At 41.3% G+C, this 17,096-nt stretch overlaps 1 protein-coding gene across 1 annotated transcript; it reads right to left on the bottom strand.

Moving 5' to 3' along the window:
* Positions 1-1,922: 1,922 nt before the first annotated feature.
* LOC117773920 (mucin-12) lies at positions 1,923-11,286 on the bottom strand. Its single transcript, XM_034605771.1, has 4 exons — positions 10,793-11,286; positions 6,167-9,451; positions 5,139-5,213; positions 1,923-2,756 (listed from the first exon to the last, which is right to left on the bottom strand). Exons 2-4 carry the CDS (start codon positions 9,379-9,381, stop codon positions 2,537-2,539), a joined length of 3,510 nt encoding a protein of 1,169 aa, XP_034461662.1. The 5' UTR covers positions 9,382-9,451; positions 10,793-11,286; the 3' UTR covers positions 1,923-2,536.
* Positions 11,287-17,096: the final 5,810 nt, after the last annotated feature.

The following is a 17,096-nucleotide window of genomic DNA, read 5'->3' as shown; positions in this document are numbered from 1 at the left end:
CCACTTCTCAAAATCGGCAGGTCCATTATGAGAGAACCGCAGAATCTTACCAGAACCTTCAAGTAGACAGTTTAGAGTCCTCTGCATAAACTAGCATGGCTGCAGTCTGTTATTCCCATTTATAAGTTTGAACTTTGTCCCTGTTTGTAAGTATCGTGGCAGTGTCTCTTTGGAGTTAATTCTGTGACAGGAGAACATTCCACATACATAGATGTAGTTTTGACCCACAGTTGACGTGTCACTTCTAGCTTCAGTTAAGGAAAATGGTTTGTGTTTAACTGACACTGCTTATAGGCCCATTAGAACAACTGTATGACACATGTATACATACTAATTCGGCAATAATGTTGAAAAAGTCCTTCACTGATATATAATTGTAATCTCACATTTCAACATTGTTTGACTTGTTGGACGGTAAAAGAAAAGAAAAAAGAATCCGTGCAACCATCTTTTAGTTTTTGGTTATTTATTGTCCGCTTTCAATATCTAGTGCCTATATTATCTATAATGCATTATCATATGCCAGTTGGTTACAGCAGGCTACACTTAAAATGATTGGTCATCTTTATTACAGTCCTGCAAGGGCCACAAACACTGTTTTTTTTGTTTATTTTGCAAGATTTCATAATTTTTGGGGGCATTTGGGAATTTCCGTCTACCCCGTTTTTAGGGGGGTCCTGAATACACTACGGTTGAAGGGGTGTTTGAAGGGCTACATGGCCACTACCCCTACACCACAATGGGACGACACTACCCCTTCACGGCCACGCGCAAAACAAAGTGGTAGGGCCAAGTGGTCGGGCTAAGGGGTGAATTAGGACAGGGCAAAAAAGTGTCTCAACAACTTTCCAACCCTGCCTTTAAAAAACGTGTGGTCCCCAGCTCGGATCAGCGATTGATCACATTTGCCTCACACTCTCTCGTGTTACAAAAAAACCTTATGTGACTCTTTGGTCTCATATACAACAGTAAACACACTTGATGTTTAAACGTGACATGAACTTATTTTGTGATCGTTATACATTTAAAGACAGTATGAAAACAACGTTTGTTGGTATTCTTCTGGTTTTAGTGTTTGAACAATCGAAAATGAATATTTCACGATGCTTTACCTTTTGTATTTGTGACATATCTTTATAGGTTGCAGTTGGGCAGCTGAAATAATTAGAATTTTGGTCATTAGCTGAACATTGCAACTGTGCGTGCGTTATAACTTCCAGTCGACAGTTGTTAAATGCATCTTAGTGGCAGAGCTGTGTTCCCCCCATGAGGCTAGAAGGCTGTTAAAGTTATTTCCCTCTAGTGCCATTGTTAAAAGAATTTCATTTTCACTCGGTATTATTTCTTCTTAGAGGTGTTTTTAATTAAAGCTTTTCTGAGTTAAAGTCTGCTCAAAGCGTAATGTCACAGTCTGTGCTTGACTTACCGTTACTTATGCTTGACTGTTCATACAGTCATTACTCAAACCGTGAGCTTTTATCCTAAGTTTTTCTGCATCTCCCTTAACATTGATAATTTATGAAAGCTTCAGTGAAACCGTCCAAGGTTTGTGGATGCTCCGGTTTGCTTTGTATGTCCGTGTGTGTGTGTGTGTGTGTGTGTGTGTGTGTGTGTGTGTGTGTGTGTGTGTGTGTGTGTGTGTGTGTGTGTGTGTGTGTGTGTGTGTGTGTGTGTGTGTGTGTGTGTGTGTGTGTGTGTGTGTGTGTCCACGTTCACATAAACGCTGTGATTGCGACTCATGCTTCATTGCAGCCATTCGTCACATCATTGTTTTACTTAGAAACCCTTTGTGAAGTTGATATTGTTCGGGGATTTGGAGACCATCGACACAATTGGCCAAAGCATAATGAGCGTTTCTCTACTTCCTGCACCCTGATGACCAGTTTGCAGCCATGAAACATGCACAAAAGCCCTTTTTTCTTAGCTGAAAATTGTGTTTATTTCATTCATAAACGGATAAAGCTCTGTTTAACATTCACAGTTTAAACAAAGTTCTGGATAGACAAACAGATTTACAGACAAATCAACTGTCAGTAAATTCAGATGCATTTAATAAATCATCTCAAAAACTTGATTCATCTCGCACATTTATTCTGAGGAGAAGCAGGTTAGGGGACAGATGAAGGAGAAATGTCTTCTTGGGGAAGCTCGTAGTGCATCAATCATAACAGTCTTAAGAGAACAGGTTCTCATTCGGAAATTTAAATTAAATCTGAGGCCGTGGTGAGTGATTAATTTTCCAGCAGGCAAGTTGAGGACAAATGAACCTTAAATTTTCCAAAAGTGATGTATAGAAATCCTTTGGGGTGATGGTGAAGGTCACAAAGAGAAGGGGCACGTTTGAGTACAAAATCCTGCTTATAAGCATTGACAGTGTGCAGGGGAGTGGAACTCCACCGGGCAAGAACCTAATTCAGAGTAATCCCATTCTGTGAGGAGGAGGCGAATCACGAAAGTCCACTGCAGAGGCTTCTGCTGGTCACTTGGGAACACAGGCTAATGGCTGTCAAACAGCACCAGGCTGTTGTGAAGAGATCTACACCTGCTGGATTTTCCTGGGCAGCCATTTGAAGAGAGTCTTGCACAGCTTTTTGCTTTTCACTCTTGATTTTGTTAAGCTCTTAATGATGACTTTTCTGAGCAGGCCGAAGTTCAAATGCGGGGACAGATGCATGGAGAAAGCGTTATTTCCCGCCGCCGAGCGATTCAGAACCTCCGCGAAGCGTCTCTCCTGCTGCCTGAAGTCGTACTCCACACTGGACACAACAGACATGCAACTCAAAATTACTAAAACCACCCAAATAACGTAAGAAATAGAAACAGTTATCAAAAGCTGCTTTCAGACATGAACTAGACTCCAGATAATCTCCTCAAATCTGAAGGAGCTGTAGGTGAGAACGCAAATGTCAAAATCAGTTGCTGCGGACGTTTTCCGGAGTTTCTCCTGCCAACCCCCTTGGAAATACCTCTGGATTATGTCTGAGACCATGTGAGAATACAGCAGATGATTATCTGGAGGATTCGCTCCGAGGAAGGGCGAGCATTGATGACATTTCTAACACACGACGGACACAAACGTGAGGTTCGAGACCTTTTGGTGATATGCACCGACGCTGATATTAATATGCTGTAAACAAAAACACGTGATCAGCGGTATTTATACATCCCTCCTACATGCTTTGCAACCCATCATCTAAAGGCTGAGATCTCTGTGTTGTTGTGAACCAGAGAACCTCCTTCTCGACACGTGAAAGGCAAACTCCAGAGTTGGGTCAGACCCCGTTATGCGAACATTCCGCAGAGTTCATGTCTGAAAACAGCTAAATTCAGCTCTTGCCAAAGAATGCAAATGAGTTCTTCCTTGTGTGAGGTCTGCATTTCACCAGCTCATTTCTCTTAACAGCAGAGGGCTGTTTTGATATATCCCACACATCACTGTAAACTGTGTCGCTACACTTCCCTTTGCTTTGTGCGGTACCACTCAAACTGTGGGAAGCTCTGTGCTAGTCAGATTTCCAAGCGGTTGATTGGTTTGGGCAGGAAGACATTCCCCCAGCAGGGTATCCTTTTTCTCTGAAGGTACATACACATCTTTTATTCCCGGGGGGGGGGGGGAGCTCTTATCATCCACTTGGCCTTTAGGGATCAGATGCCAACCCACACACACACACCAGTCAGCAAATCGACTTACGTAACATCTTTTTGTCATGCAAAAGCGGTTTTGAAAGTAAGTGGATCAAGGGGGGAATGTTCTGAGTATTTCAAGATAAACACCATTTTAGGATTTCCTTTGTGGAGCATGAGCCTCCCCCTCCAAAAAAGAAAAAAAGATGATGAGAAGACTTTTAGATTTCCTGGCCTCCTTTAGCCTCCTTTCTTTACAGAGTATTGTTGAGATTTTTTATATGTCTGTCGCCTCCAACTGATGCAACACTTCATCTAATTGGTGCAAACCTAGACCAAAGGCAGCATAAGAGGACTCTTACATGCTACGCTTTAACACACTACATCTTCAACTAATTTGAAAACCTAAAGTTTTTTCTCAGACCACCATCGGAAAACGTGTCTATATCATCCATTCTTCTTTTATTTGTATTCTCAAAAGGTGGATTTTAAGTGACGTCTTCTTTAAAATTGCTTCAGGATGTGCAAATATCGAAATGCTTAATCTTTCATTTGAAGATACTACTGAGCTCTTTCAGCTCGCTCCAACCGCTAAAATATTTGACATGAAATCAAAACCGCCATGTAAGCAAACATACGCTGAATCCATTATACAGGCTGCGTAGGCAGGAACTATTCCTTTTTGCTTTCCTGAATTTTCGAAAAGTCCTCCGTAATCTCCATAAATCTGTCGTGTGAAAGGATTGAGTCACATGCAGTTAAGTGCTTCAATTTGACAGCTGTTCCAAAAGATTTATGGCGTGCTCAGAGAGCAAAATGTAATCTCCCTATGTATTCTGAGCAAGAAACAAATGAGCAGCGCACAGCTTTTCATTTGGTGAGCTGCCCAAACTGTAAGTCATTCATTTTCTGTGAAGTGAAGTGAGCAGGACGGTGAGAAACTGCTTGCCAACTGGAATTGCAAGTTGGCCTAACCTTGTTGTGTTTTTCTGAAACTGTAACTCAAATGTTGAATTTGTCCTTGAGCACACTGACTTGACTCCGCAGCTGCACATGTCACCATGTTTAATAGGAAAAGTAATGAAGAAACAAGTGAGAAGAAACAGTAAAAGTCTAAACAGATTTTTCTGACTTTATTCAAATTGATTTTACGGTACATTTCTTTTTGTCCGAGTTAAGCGAAGAGCCACCCAGTAGCAATTATAAAATGTCTATCAAGTTTGAGCCTGAAAAATTAATTTCTTTCTAATATTTTATTAATCTCCTCTCAGAAAATAGCTCTCATGGGAACGTTTTTCAATCCAAACTAATTTTCAACTTTATCAAACGGAGCCTCCCTATAATCAACACCATATAATAGCTCAAGGTGATAACACACGATGTATTCATAGAATTTATATTCTGGAGCCATAGTTTTGTTTTTGGGGCAAGAGTTGAATTCCGGAGCTCCTCTGATCACTTACAGTTCAATGCAGTGCTTAAAGACAAGACCCTGGATGTCACTGTTATCTCACCTGTAGATTATACAAGCAGTTTTCTGGCAGGTCGAGCAGTTCTTCAGGTCCTTTCCAGTTTTGAAGCATCGCCGACTGAAATGAACAAAAGTAAACTGATGTGTGCAATGTAATAAACATCCAAAACACTCTCCAGATCCACTGTTTGATATTCTCCCCGCTCATCATCTCTGTCTGCTAATCATTCAGACTGTCGCTGATGGCAGTGATGAGCTGTATAACAAGCATTATGTCGCTTATTAGGAGTTGGTTATTCTGAAACATGACCGCAGAGGCAGTCACAACTTATTAGCGCATTACTCCGGATGAGGATGACTGACGGAGGCACATTGCCAGCAGGCCGTTTTAATTCCTGTTATTTGTCCCAGAAGAGTTACACAGCTAAATAAATCTCTCCGAGACGTGCCCTGCTGAAATGCCCAAGTAGGTTTCTGTCACACTGAGGTGCACGTCCACAAAACCTGTTTGCAAACTTGCAATGTTACAGATTTGCATCGTCACGCCACGAACCCTGACTTAAAGCATAATTATGGACCGAAAAAAACTTTATAATGTCTCCCCGGTGTGGTGGCCTTTCAATAGTATCTGTTTTGTCTTATATCATAGTTTATGTAATGGATTTGTCTCATGAAGTTTACCCACATTGGTTGAACCAGTGTGGACGGTAGTTCAGTGTCTTTAGAAAGTGAATAAAATCACAGACAATTTGCTGCATCTAAATGAAATACAAAATAAACCATCAACTACATCTCCTGCAAATTTAGTTTGGTTCATTTTCAACTACTTTTCAATCACCAGATGCAGCACAGTTGAGGTGCACAGCTTGGCTATAAGATTTGCCTCCATGATTTGTCACTTCAAGTTAATGTGGGTGTTAATATGGGGGGAAAAAATCTCCTCGCTAAGGTCTAAATGTCAAACTGGTCCTCACAATGTACAGCATAACCTGCGGACACACACACACACACACACACACACACACACACACACACACACACACAAAGACACACACCAACGCCTGCTCTTACCCGCTGGTGGGAGTGTGGCATGTTTCGAGGTCGTGGATAATGTTAAGCAGAGTAGTGATCCTGTCCTTGTTGGCTGCCAGGCTGGCCTCCACCGTCTCCAGCTTCTGCTGTAGGGCTGCTGATTTGCAGCACTGTGGGGAGCTGGGCAGCAACATGGCTGCATCAGCCGGGTGGGAGTGAGCCAGGCTGGAGTCCACCGGGCAGGGCCGGGGGGGAGCAGGGCTCGAGTTCGAATCCGCTCTGGCGATTGCCTCTACCTCGCGGGACTGGGGCCGGGGCTGGGATACCAAGTGCATTTTTGACGACTGCAAAATGAAATTACAACCAGGGCCTGTGTGTGCACAAAGATCTTCCTCGATTTGCAATGGGGCTGGTGCAGTGACGGGAAGACCTGCATGAGCTTGCAGAAGAGAGGATGTATCTGTATGAGAGTCTTGATGGACAGGAGATGAGGGGTTGGGGTCAACTTGTCCTCTAGTGTTTGCCGTTGATGAGCTATGGAAGTTAGTTTGTGCTGTGACAGAAGTGGAATGTGTCTGTTTATCTGCATGGGATTTAAGCTTTATATTTGCATGCCTGGGTGATACACCCAAGGTAAAATGTTCTGTGTTTGAATCTGTCTCCTGGGCTCTTTTCACTGGTGGGACAGGAGCACAGTGTCCCTCATGCTCTGTTTTTGTGTATCCTTGCGCAACCCTTTGCTGTTCTGTGTTTATGCAGCCCTGCAGACAAATGCTGCTTGACTTAATTAAGGAAATGTGATTCTGAAGCTTAGTGACCTGTGATAGATTTGAATTTTCCTGGCGTTTTGACTCATGCGACACAAATTCGTTGCTTAGATTACCACCGAATTTGTTCTTATCAGTTTGTGATTCAGCGTCGGGATTCATTATTGATTCAGAATTGTGGGCGCTCACATCACTGCCTCTGTTATGGCTTTTTGACACATTCGGTGGCCTAGATAATATAAGCAGAGTTGTTTTGGACTTGTGTTCCTGATTGGAAACGCAGCGGAAACCAGAGTTTTCATTGGCTGGAGTTGCATGACCGGGTTTATTTTTGCGTGACGCTTCGTTACGATAAAGTTCTTCTTGTTTTCTGTCTGCTGGCTGAAGCATAGTTGTGCTTGATACACAGACGTTTCTTTGTCTTTCTGTCAATGTCGGTGATGAGGAGCTGGCTGTAGACGGTACATTTTTCATGCTGCCTGAGTAGTTCTTGAGGGCAATACTTTTAAATACAGTCTTGTGATGTGTAGATGGGGAACCGGGACTTGAAGGAAACCGGGGTCTTGAACGTGGGGGTCCAGTTGCACTTGCTGCAGTGTTAACTGACGCTGTAGGTTCATGAATTGCAGGCTCAGAATTTGAGGACATAGGTTGAATCGGGTGAAATTGTCTCGCCTCAGATTTAGCGTCACGCTTAATGGTTGTATGTCTAGTTTGATCTGAAGCAGGGTTATGATACAAAGTGCTCTGGGGTGTTTGAGCCAAATGGGGACGTGCAGGTGGGCTAACGTTAACCTTTGACGATAAACTTTCTTGCTGTTTCTGAGATGGATTGCGTGAAGTAGATGGCGGACTTGCAGCCCTATGTTGTACACTTGCGTCTCCTTTATCAACATTGTCTGTTGCCTCGCTTGCTTTAGATAGGGTCGGACATTTTGGAGACATTTGCGGGCTATCAGTTGTGTTTGTTGCCGCGTTCACTCGAGTTGTGTGCGTTGATTGCAGCAGTTTAATTTCATCCTCAGCTTTAGTAGGTGCAATTTTTGAGGACATCAGTGCCGTGTTAAAGGTCGTGGTTGTCGTGTGAGTGTCGGAGGTGTTTCCAGGTCCCACGGCTGTAGTGTATGAATGGGGAGCTGGCAACAGAGTCTTTTTAGGTGTAGCATGCACAGATACACACACACTTTGAGGCACATTCCGTTGTATAAAGTTGTGTTGCGGCATCTTGACGAGCTTAGGATAAGTGTGTGAATGCGGGTCGTTGGGTCTGGTGGCCGTGGCCATCTGTGGAGTCAGCATGAGACTCGTCGGTCGGGGGATTTTACCGTCCTGTGTAGGTTTTGCAGAGGATTTTAAACTTGCGTCATCTTTTCTTATTTCTACAGTTGCTTTTGTGATGGTTTTAGCTTGTAGGATGGTTGTGGGTTGGGTTAGGGTAAGGGATTTTGTATCAGCAGCAGCATGTGCACATGACAAAGGGACCAGATTGCCTCTAGAGTGCACCGGACATGCCGGATGTGGTGTTTTTCTATACCTCAGTTCTTCATTAAGATATAATATTTGTGGATGGACTCTGTCTGTACTGTTGTCAGGGGTTTGATGCTGGGTTGCCTGGAGGTCTGTGTCTCCCTCAGTATGGGGCATCTGGAAAAGCGCGGTAGTTGAAAGCGTGGTGAGGGCTGACTTTAATGGGCAATCGTCAGCAGCAGGGCTTTTCTCCCCCAAAGTGGCAGCCCCTGCGGTTACAGTCTGTCTCCCACCGCAAAGGATGCATATTTTGCGTGGCATCCCAAAATGTTGGGCAGCAGAAAACAGTGCCATCCTCCCAGACTGCTCTGCATTATGACTTTGCACTCTGTTTTGGTCCCTTCCACGAGAGGTGGCACTGTTCACTGGCTCCGCGTCATCGCTATCCGCGCTGATTCCACCGATCGCCTCTGAATCCACCACGCTGCCATTGATGTAGCGGGCGGCAGATTTGAGTTTAGGCCTGACACTGGTTGCATTCTCTGCAAAGTGCGGGTTCGTCTTGATTGCCCTGGCGTAGCAATAAGTCCCACAACTGTTCCTCTGACTGCAGGCCACATCCTTAGAGGCCTCACCTCCAAGTGCTTTGAAAGTCACTTCCTTTTTCGTCTTGGATTCCCCACATTTCTGTTTTAAAATAGCCCTTTTCTCCTTGTAACTCTTTGTTAGCAGTATTATCTCCTTGTACTCCGTTTCGCTGGTAATACAGCTGTTGGATGTTTGAGTAATTCTATCTGATGCCGTGGAGAGCGTATCAGTTAGCAATACACTGTGCTGGGTAGGTGGTCTGCTTTTCCCCGGGGACGTCTGAACACCAATGCTGGAATGAAGTCCCCACGCTTGCAGCAGGGCCCCTCCAGTTCTGTCTCCTCCCGTTGTCTTCAAACCACGCACTCCAACCAGAGCGGGGACACCTAAAACTGGAACCGGAGTCGTCAGGTCAGCCGCTCGCCTCCCCATCCCTTGTCGGACTGACTCAAAAGTGGGATAATTTGAGGGAGCGACAGAGTTTCCACACCATTACATCCCTCTAGAAGTAAGAGAGGAACAAGTTTACAGTGAGAGGCATTTTGAGACGGTGCTGTGAAGGGAATGCATGAGTAAGCAGGACAAATTGAAACAATGCACAGGCCTACAATTGAGACATGGCTCTGCTTCAAATAATACACAATAAAAAGATAACTAGGGTTGTCAAAAATTGTTTGACGAATTTCGATCGGGCTGAGGAAATTACACTCTCACTTTCAAAGTTCTGATGTGACGGGGTAAGAAATGGGACTGGCGGTGTGTTGGTGCTGATGATAAGAGGAGGCTGTGGCTGCGAGAACAAGTTAGATGTGTTATTAGCATTTCAAACAAACTTCACAGATCTCGTCTCGATGTCTGACAGCACACGGAATAATTTATTTGTGGAGTAAAATTCAACACTTGGCTCCTGTGGTGAACTCTCTCTCTCTCTCCTGTCTCATTGTGATGTCTGTCATGCTGTAGCCACCAGCCTCCACTCAGCTGTCCTCCACTTTCAGCTCGCCTTGGAAAGAGGCCATAATGTATACACTGATGCTACAGTAGAGGGTTCATACGGCTTCGTGGGCATTTAACTGGAACACAGAGGGCGTCAGTGTGTGTGTGTGTGTGTGTGTGTGTGTGTGTGTGTGTGTGTGTGCGTGCACCACCCATGATTTCACATGTGCCCCTTGTGTGTGTGTGCAGGAGGTCATTTTAATGATTTACGTGACACCATCTCAGCATCTGACAACAGTGCGATAATGTGCGCATGTCTGGCATTTCATTACTGTCCAGCAAAATATCCAGTGTGAAAGTGAGTGCGTGTTTGTGTGTTTATCCGTGTGTGTGTGTGTGTGTGTGTGTGTGTGTGTGTGTGTGTGTGTGTGTGTGTGTGTATGTGTGTGTGTATGTGTGTGTGTGTGTGTGTGTGTGTGTGTGTGTGTGCTTTGATTTATGACAGAAATGTCCAGCAAAGCAAACACATTCTGACAAGGCTTCCTTCTCCTCATCCCCCCCCCCCTCCCAACAGCCTTCATAAGGGGATGTCAAACTTGCAAAAAAAAGAACATTTAGTCATCTAGGGACACATTTTTTTCTTGTTTCATGTACCATGTATATTATCATGAGCTCATGAAAGTGACCTATGTCTGTTGTCACTGTCTAACGCTAAGTGACAACTGTCCTGCTGTGTTAATTCACCATTAAATCCCACTGCTAGATAAATGAATAAACTCGTTCCCGCAACACCACACAGGAATGATCAGGACTATGAAAAATTCAAAAGGAGCATTTTTTTGTCTTCAGCAGAATCAATGTCTTGTGTGTGTGTGTTTGTGTTTGTGTTTCTATTCAGCAGACATACCTGAGTGTTTATTGGATCCTGCTGCAAGCTGTCTTGTTTACGCGAGTCCAAATGTCAGAAGCTAGTTTTCCGCTCTCTGTTTTCGTGTCCCCCCTGGTCCTCGAGGTTTGGAGTGACAGTTCATACTGTAAAAATCCCTTGTCGGTATTCAGTCCAAACTCAGAGGAGTCTGCAGGCAGCTCGTCCTGCAAAGCAGTGCTGCTAAATGAGCCCTCCTGTTTTTTTTCTAATGCTCAGATTCTGAACTAATCTGCCTCGCATTGATCAGGCATTAAAACCAAAGCGGTGTCCTCACTGTATCCCCCCCTTCTCTTCTTTTGTTTTGGCCCGGCTGCTCCCATGCTCTCTCCATAACCACAACACAGCAGTGTGCTACTGTGTGCCGCTCTCCAACACACTCTGTCCTACTATGTCCTGCCTTTTTACCTCCTCTCTCTCTCTCTTTCCCCCTCTCTCTCTTTCTCTCTCCCTCTCTCTTATTTCAGCCCCTATCCTCCTACCCAGAATTCATGCATCCTGATCTACAGCTGGGTGGAGAAAGAGAGAGAGAGAGAGAGAGAGAGAGAGAGAGAGAGAAAGAGAGAGAGGAAGTGACTTGCATCAGTGGTGTAGGGACTGTGTGTAAATTATCATGCAAGTTAAAAAGCAGGAAAATGGATTGACAGCTGTGAATGTATACAACACTGCAGTCTGATGGGACAATAGAATAATTTAAGAAAATGAAGGGAAAATAATTTTACCAGAACTATATTTCCACGGGAAAACCCCAATTTTATATGCTGAATTTTAAAACCTACTTAATTCAGGTATCTGAAGACTCTCACTGATATTACGAAGAATTCCTTTCATATCTAGGTTGTTCTTTACTGGCAGTGGTTCAGTTGTTGAGGTTAACATGTAAATGGACTGAATTTGATCAGTTGTCAAACAAACACCTTTTTTTTGTTTCCAGTTTGTCTGTTTGTTTGTTTGTTTGTTTGTTTGTTTGTTAGTTAGAAGATTATGAAAAAACGACAGGACGCATTACCATGAAACCTGGTGGAAGGATGTGGTCAGGGAAGAACCCATTAAAATTTGATGCGTATCAAGATGAGGGGGCGGATCAAGGAGTAACTTTATCATTGCGAGATTTGATATTTCTCGACATCGTCGTTCATTTCAAAGGGAATAATTCATGGATCTTGATGAAAAAAATCAAGATATTTATGACTGTTTTGGTGCAGATCCAAATAAAAATCAGATACTAGTGAATTTAAATGTTCTTTCATAAGAGGACTGTTAGGGCCCTGGTGGAGGTATGCTCTCTCTGATTGATTCTAATGTTGGACTGTAGAATAATAAACATTCATTTATTATTAATTCACTGTTACTGTCCATTTATTTCTCCATCCTGACTGCTGTCTTGCCTTTGGGTTTATGGTCTGAGGTTGATTTGTTTTTCGTGTGAAATATTATCAGACCGTAAGGGACACAACTGTTATGTATCTCTGACAAGACTCACACACCTATGGATGTAACCAAGTACATTGACTCAAGTACCGCGCAATGTTGCTCTGTTTGTATTTTACTTGAGGATCCCATCCTATTTACACCTTTACTCAGTCATATATTGCACCGTCCCATTTATTTGAGTCAGTTATGTTGAGGATTCATATTCGTGAAAGAGAATACAATCAACAGATTAGTTATGTTATTTTAATACTTTGAGATAAGCTGGTTCCAGAGGAAATTAATGAGTTACCCAGCAATATATAAAGTAATTAAAATCAGCAGCAATCAATCTACACATTAATGCATCACTGTTATTATTTTCCAATAACACAATACACATTATTCTGAAATAGACGACTGTGCAAAAGGAATGCTTGCAGTATTGGTACTACTTAAATTAATTTAGTCAATTTTATAAAATGTTGTTGCTATTTTCACTTAAGTAAATAAGATCTGAGTACTTTGTCCATCACTGGAAAATAAAACAAACATCATAAATAATAGAAAACTTTTGTATGCTGGGTTAAAATAAATCGACAAATAGATAAAAACATGCAATTGATGAAAAGGGCAAAATGAATTTGAATAAAACAAATGCATTGGGCTTCACCTGTTGTATAATTCAAATATGATTCCTTTAACATTGTACTCCTAAAACAAAGTATGCATAGCTAATAGAAATTCTCTTAACGCAGTAACTCCATCAAATATAAATTGCCTGCAGTGCATGGGGAATTCAATCTTCCATTTTGAACCTCTCATGTATATGTGTACATGTGAAGAGGCCTGTCAGTAATGACAGCACTGAGTGAAGCTAAAGTCCGGTCAAACTGCTCCGCTGGGAGTTCTGTCACATTGAATTCATGTTCTGCTGCAGCAAAGAGTCGGGGAGTCTCTTTGAGAAGTTTTGTGGAAGCAACAATCAGGACAAATTATAACACTGTCACTGGAAACTGCTTTTTAACTCTAAAAAAAGTGGATATATATTTTTTATTTACTTATTTCGATGTCACACATTAAGCTATTCAATTTACTGAACCATACTTACCTGTGTGCCTCAGATTAAAGAACATCGATTCCTTTTAGTTGACGAACGGTGTTGCTGACATGGATTTAGAGGCTGTCCCTCAATTCTATAGGCTCTGATGCTTCTTTAGAGGGGTCAACTGTTTAAGGTCACCCATCGATTGCCGAGATAATGTCCTCTGCGGATACAATAATTGTTGCGTGAGAGCTCAGCTGCCATTTTGCTATTCTCTACGCTTTTTACTCCAGTTTCTTTGGCAAACAGTTGTATTTTGATGGAATCAATATGAATATTGACATATGAGTGAAAATAAACGAGTTTTATAGTGAGAAATCTCAAATGGCACCGTTTGTGCCAAAACGGCCATTTGGAGATTACGCCTGTACATATCTCTACTGAGACCTCTCTAACTTTGCTCTGCTTCACTTTATTAGAATACAACTTGGCACAGCTAATGTTCAGATGCTGTGCTATGGATTACAAGAGGGTTTGGGCTACACCTGCACTAGGGGCTTCAAGTTATTCATGCTACAATTTAATTTAAATTTTAAGGCAGACCTGAGTCAAATTTAATCTGACCCACTAACATTTATAATGATGCTAAAACATCTGCAGAAATATCACAATGCATACCTTTATATAGATACAAAGATTATTCATATAGACCCTGTATTTGCAGAGATATACACTTTTAATTTTGGGCATGTCATTTTTCAAGCAGGGGCCTGGGTAAATTAATCATTATCATTATTTAAATCAGTAACTCTCAGTAAATGACAACAGGAACAAATGTTAATAGCATTTCCACACCGTTTATTATAGGGGGAGATCTTTTTTAAAGTGGCATTTGACAGTAGTTATCAGTAATGAATGAAATGAACTGTTCCTGTATTGAAACAGGTTCCCGCTGTGTTCAGGGGATTGCACTGATATTCCATCACTGCAGCTCTGGGGAACTCGACGCTGACTTTGTGAGTGTCAAAATTCTTCCATCACCTGAAGGTGATTGCACAATATTGTATCAGAGAAAATGTGCTGTGATGCCTTAATAACTTGGCAAAACCGTTTTACTGTCACTGTAAAGAAAAAGAAAAAAACTCTGTGTGGTTTGCATTTACTCGTTTTAATAGCTGGTATGAAAGCGTATAAATATTAGATTTCAGTTTCTTTCACTTAGTTATTACTTTTAACGTTTTTTTTTTTCCCCTGCCCACAGGCGATGATGCACATTAGCACCAGCACAAGCTTTGTCTGTTCTTCCTGTGGTCCACCACTAATACAATCACACACACACACACACACACACACACACACACACACACACACACACACACACACACACACACACACACACACACACACACACACACACACACACACAGTAAGACTCAACCACCATAAGCATCCTCTCATTGAATTAACAATAAAGTGAAGAAGGAAGAGAAACACATTGTCATCCTTTAATGGTCATTAAGTCAAAAACTAAATTATTTATCAATCGTAGTTCTTACAGAATTCATTATAAACTAGATTGTTCTTAATTCAACATAAATAAATAATAATTATAAGCAACAATTTCCCATCAGTCTAATAAAGGGGATTTACACCTCCACCACTTATACATTTAATTTCTTATACCAAAGAGTTTCCACTCATACACTCATAATTTAGCTATTGTTCCTTACATATTTGGAGATTATTTCATTTATTTAAAATGAGTCATGACTTCAGCTTGTTTGAAACTAAAAACACCAGATTAATGGTTCATTAAAGGATAATACGAGGAGAGGAACCACCATGTTCACTGCAGGAACAGTAGATTCTCAACAGCATAAGATTATGCTCCACGTTGAAACAGCTGAAAAACTGATAACATTTAGTTCCCAAATATAGTTATATTTTATCCTGCCAGATCATAAAGGTTAATTGTAATAAATGGCATAATGACTGTATGTAATGTAAGTAGAGAGTTGGCATGAAGGAATCCACCGAAAATAGCCTAGTACATTTGCAGGGAAAACACATTAATAGTTCAGTTTATATAATATTGTAAGTTTAAAATTAAGTTAATGTTTGCAGTGGGGCTGAAGCAGGTTTAAAACATTTAGTAAAATTTAAAATATTGAATGTAAAAACTAAGTCTCTTGGGTTCAAAGCTGCATTTATGAACATGACCACCGAGGGGCAGATGGACATCAGACACAGCTTTTTAAATGTGATTCCAGTTTGGAGTTTGACACGAGAGACAATTGGGAATAACAAATAGTGGATTACATCATCCTCATATAAAAAACTTAAAGAGAATAAACTGTGTTTGTTCTGTTTTAACTATTTAGCCCCCAGATGTGTTGTATTATTAAAGAATTAAGTAAGAGAAAGAAAGAAATGTAACAGCACTGCAGTTTTTACCATTTCCTCCTGATATAAGGGGTTTGTGTAGAGTGTGTGATAAATACTTTATCATCTGTTTATTGTTACACACGGTCCCATGTCTGCACATTATCTGTGGACCATGTCAGTATTGACTGTTTAGTAAAATACAAGTTTTGTCACAGGGGTAAGTTCTCTGACAATCAAGTATGATAAACTGCTCCTTCAAATTGTTGTACAATAAGTGAATACTAATTGTTCTGTCTATGAATAATGTGGGTCAGCTGCCAGTTTTAGCTTTGACCAGTAGGTGGCGGTATCACTGGAGAGATCACTGACCTAGGGAGGAGTAAGGGAGGTGGATTTCTCCAGGCCGCAGACAGATGGAGCCCTTGTTGCAGACATCAACAGATCCCTGCTTCTTAGACAACATTAAAAAACCAGAACTCCGTGTTCCAGTGGAGGAAACGATTAAGTTCCAACACCCTGTGAGTGTGTTTGAATCCCTGCTGAATACAAATCTGCTGACTCTGACTCTTTCTTTCTCTCCGCAGTCATGAGGTCAGTTACACGGCTGAAGATCCACTTCCTTAAATTTGACCATCTGTTTTCCATCCACTTAAAAATACTATGGCAACAGTTGTGTTGACACTAGACATTACATTCTAACATCCTCTTATGTGGTCAAGTTGATAAATATGTATACATATATCTTTTTTTAAACACATATTGTAATTTATATCTGATATCTATATTGGAGTATGAATGCCATATTAAAGAAAAAAATATATATTCTAAGTCACATTATTATAGGAATAAAATCCTATTGTAATTCATGGAAAAATCGTAATTTTATATTGATGAAAATAATAAAAGTCAAACTCAACAATAACAAATGTAAATGATAATAAATAATAAAAGTCATTGTCAAGGAAAATTTAATATTTCTTGGGGAATTAGCAGCAAGGAGAACTCGTGCTCACTAGAGTTCTGGATGTAGCCAGTGATAACCCCACAGCCGACCTCTAACATTACCTCCTCCACAAAAGAGGCAATTTCCTCCATGTCTGTGTGGTTCTTTCTTCAGAATAGACACAATCTTTCAAAGTCCTGATACTTGTGATAATTTGGTGCTGATGTGATTAAGTATTATTTTATTTGCAAAACTTATCCTAAAGTATAATTAAACAAAAAGCTCCACATTCTTCATGTTAATGCAGGAGATAGACTGATCCTCAGGTGTCCCCCTCTGAAATGACACATATAGCCTAAAATAATGACTTTATACTTTATTGTCAAAATCTCCTCCAAAAACTGCTGTTTTTTACGAATCAGCCTTAAAAACATTCTCCCTTTTCTCTCAAGCTTGACAAAAGAAATCAGCTTGAAAAAAAGTTCCCTCTCTGAAGCATGGCC

This window comes from Hippoglossus hippoglossus, chromosome 14, assembly GCF_009819705.1.
Source record: "Hippoglossus hippoglossus isolate fHipHip1 chromosome 14, fHipHip1.pri, whole genome shotgun sequence".
In the NCBI taxonomy this organism is placed as follows: domain Eukaryota; kingdom Metazoa; phylum Chordata; class Actinopteri; order Pleuronectiformes; family Pleuronectidae; genus Hippoglossus; species Hippoglossus hippoglossus.
This window is presented reverse-complemented; position numbering and strand designations above follow the sequence as displayed.

Bases quoted from the DNA above. Each gene is read 5' to 3' on its own strand.
- LOC117773920 (XM_034605771.1), bottom strand. From the start codon at position 9,381: ATGGGGAGGCGAGCGGCTGACCTGACGACTCCGGTTCCAGTTTTAGGT. The intron at 5,214-6,166 runs GTAAGAGCAGGC...TGTTCATTTCAG, and splicing joins TGCCACACTCCCACCAGCGG to TCGGCGATGCTTCAAAACTG. The intron at 2,757-5,138 runs GTGAGATAACAG...TGTTGTGTCCAG, and splicing joins ACTGCTTGTATAATCTACAG to TGTGGAGTACGACTTCAGGC.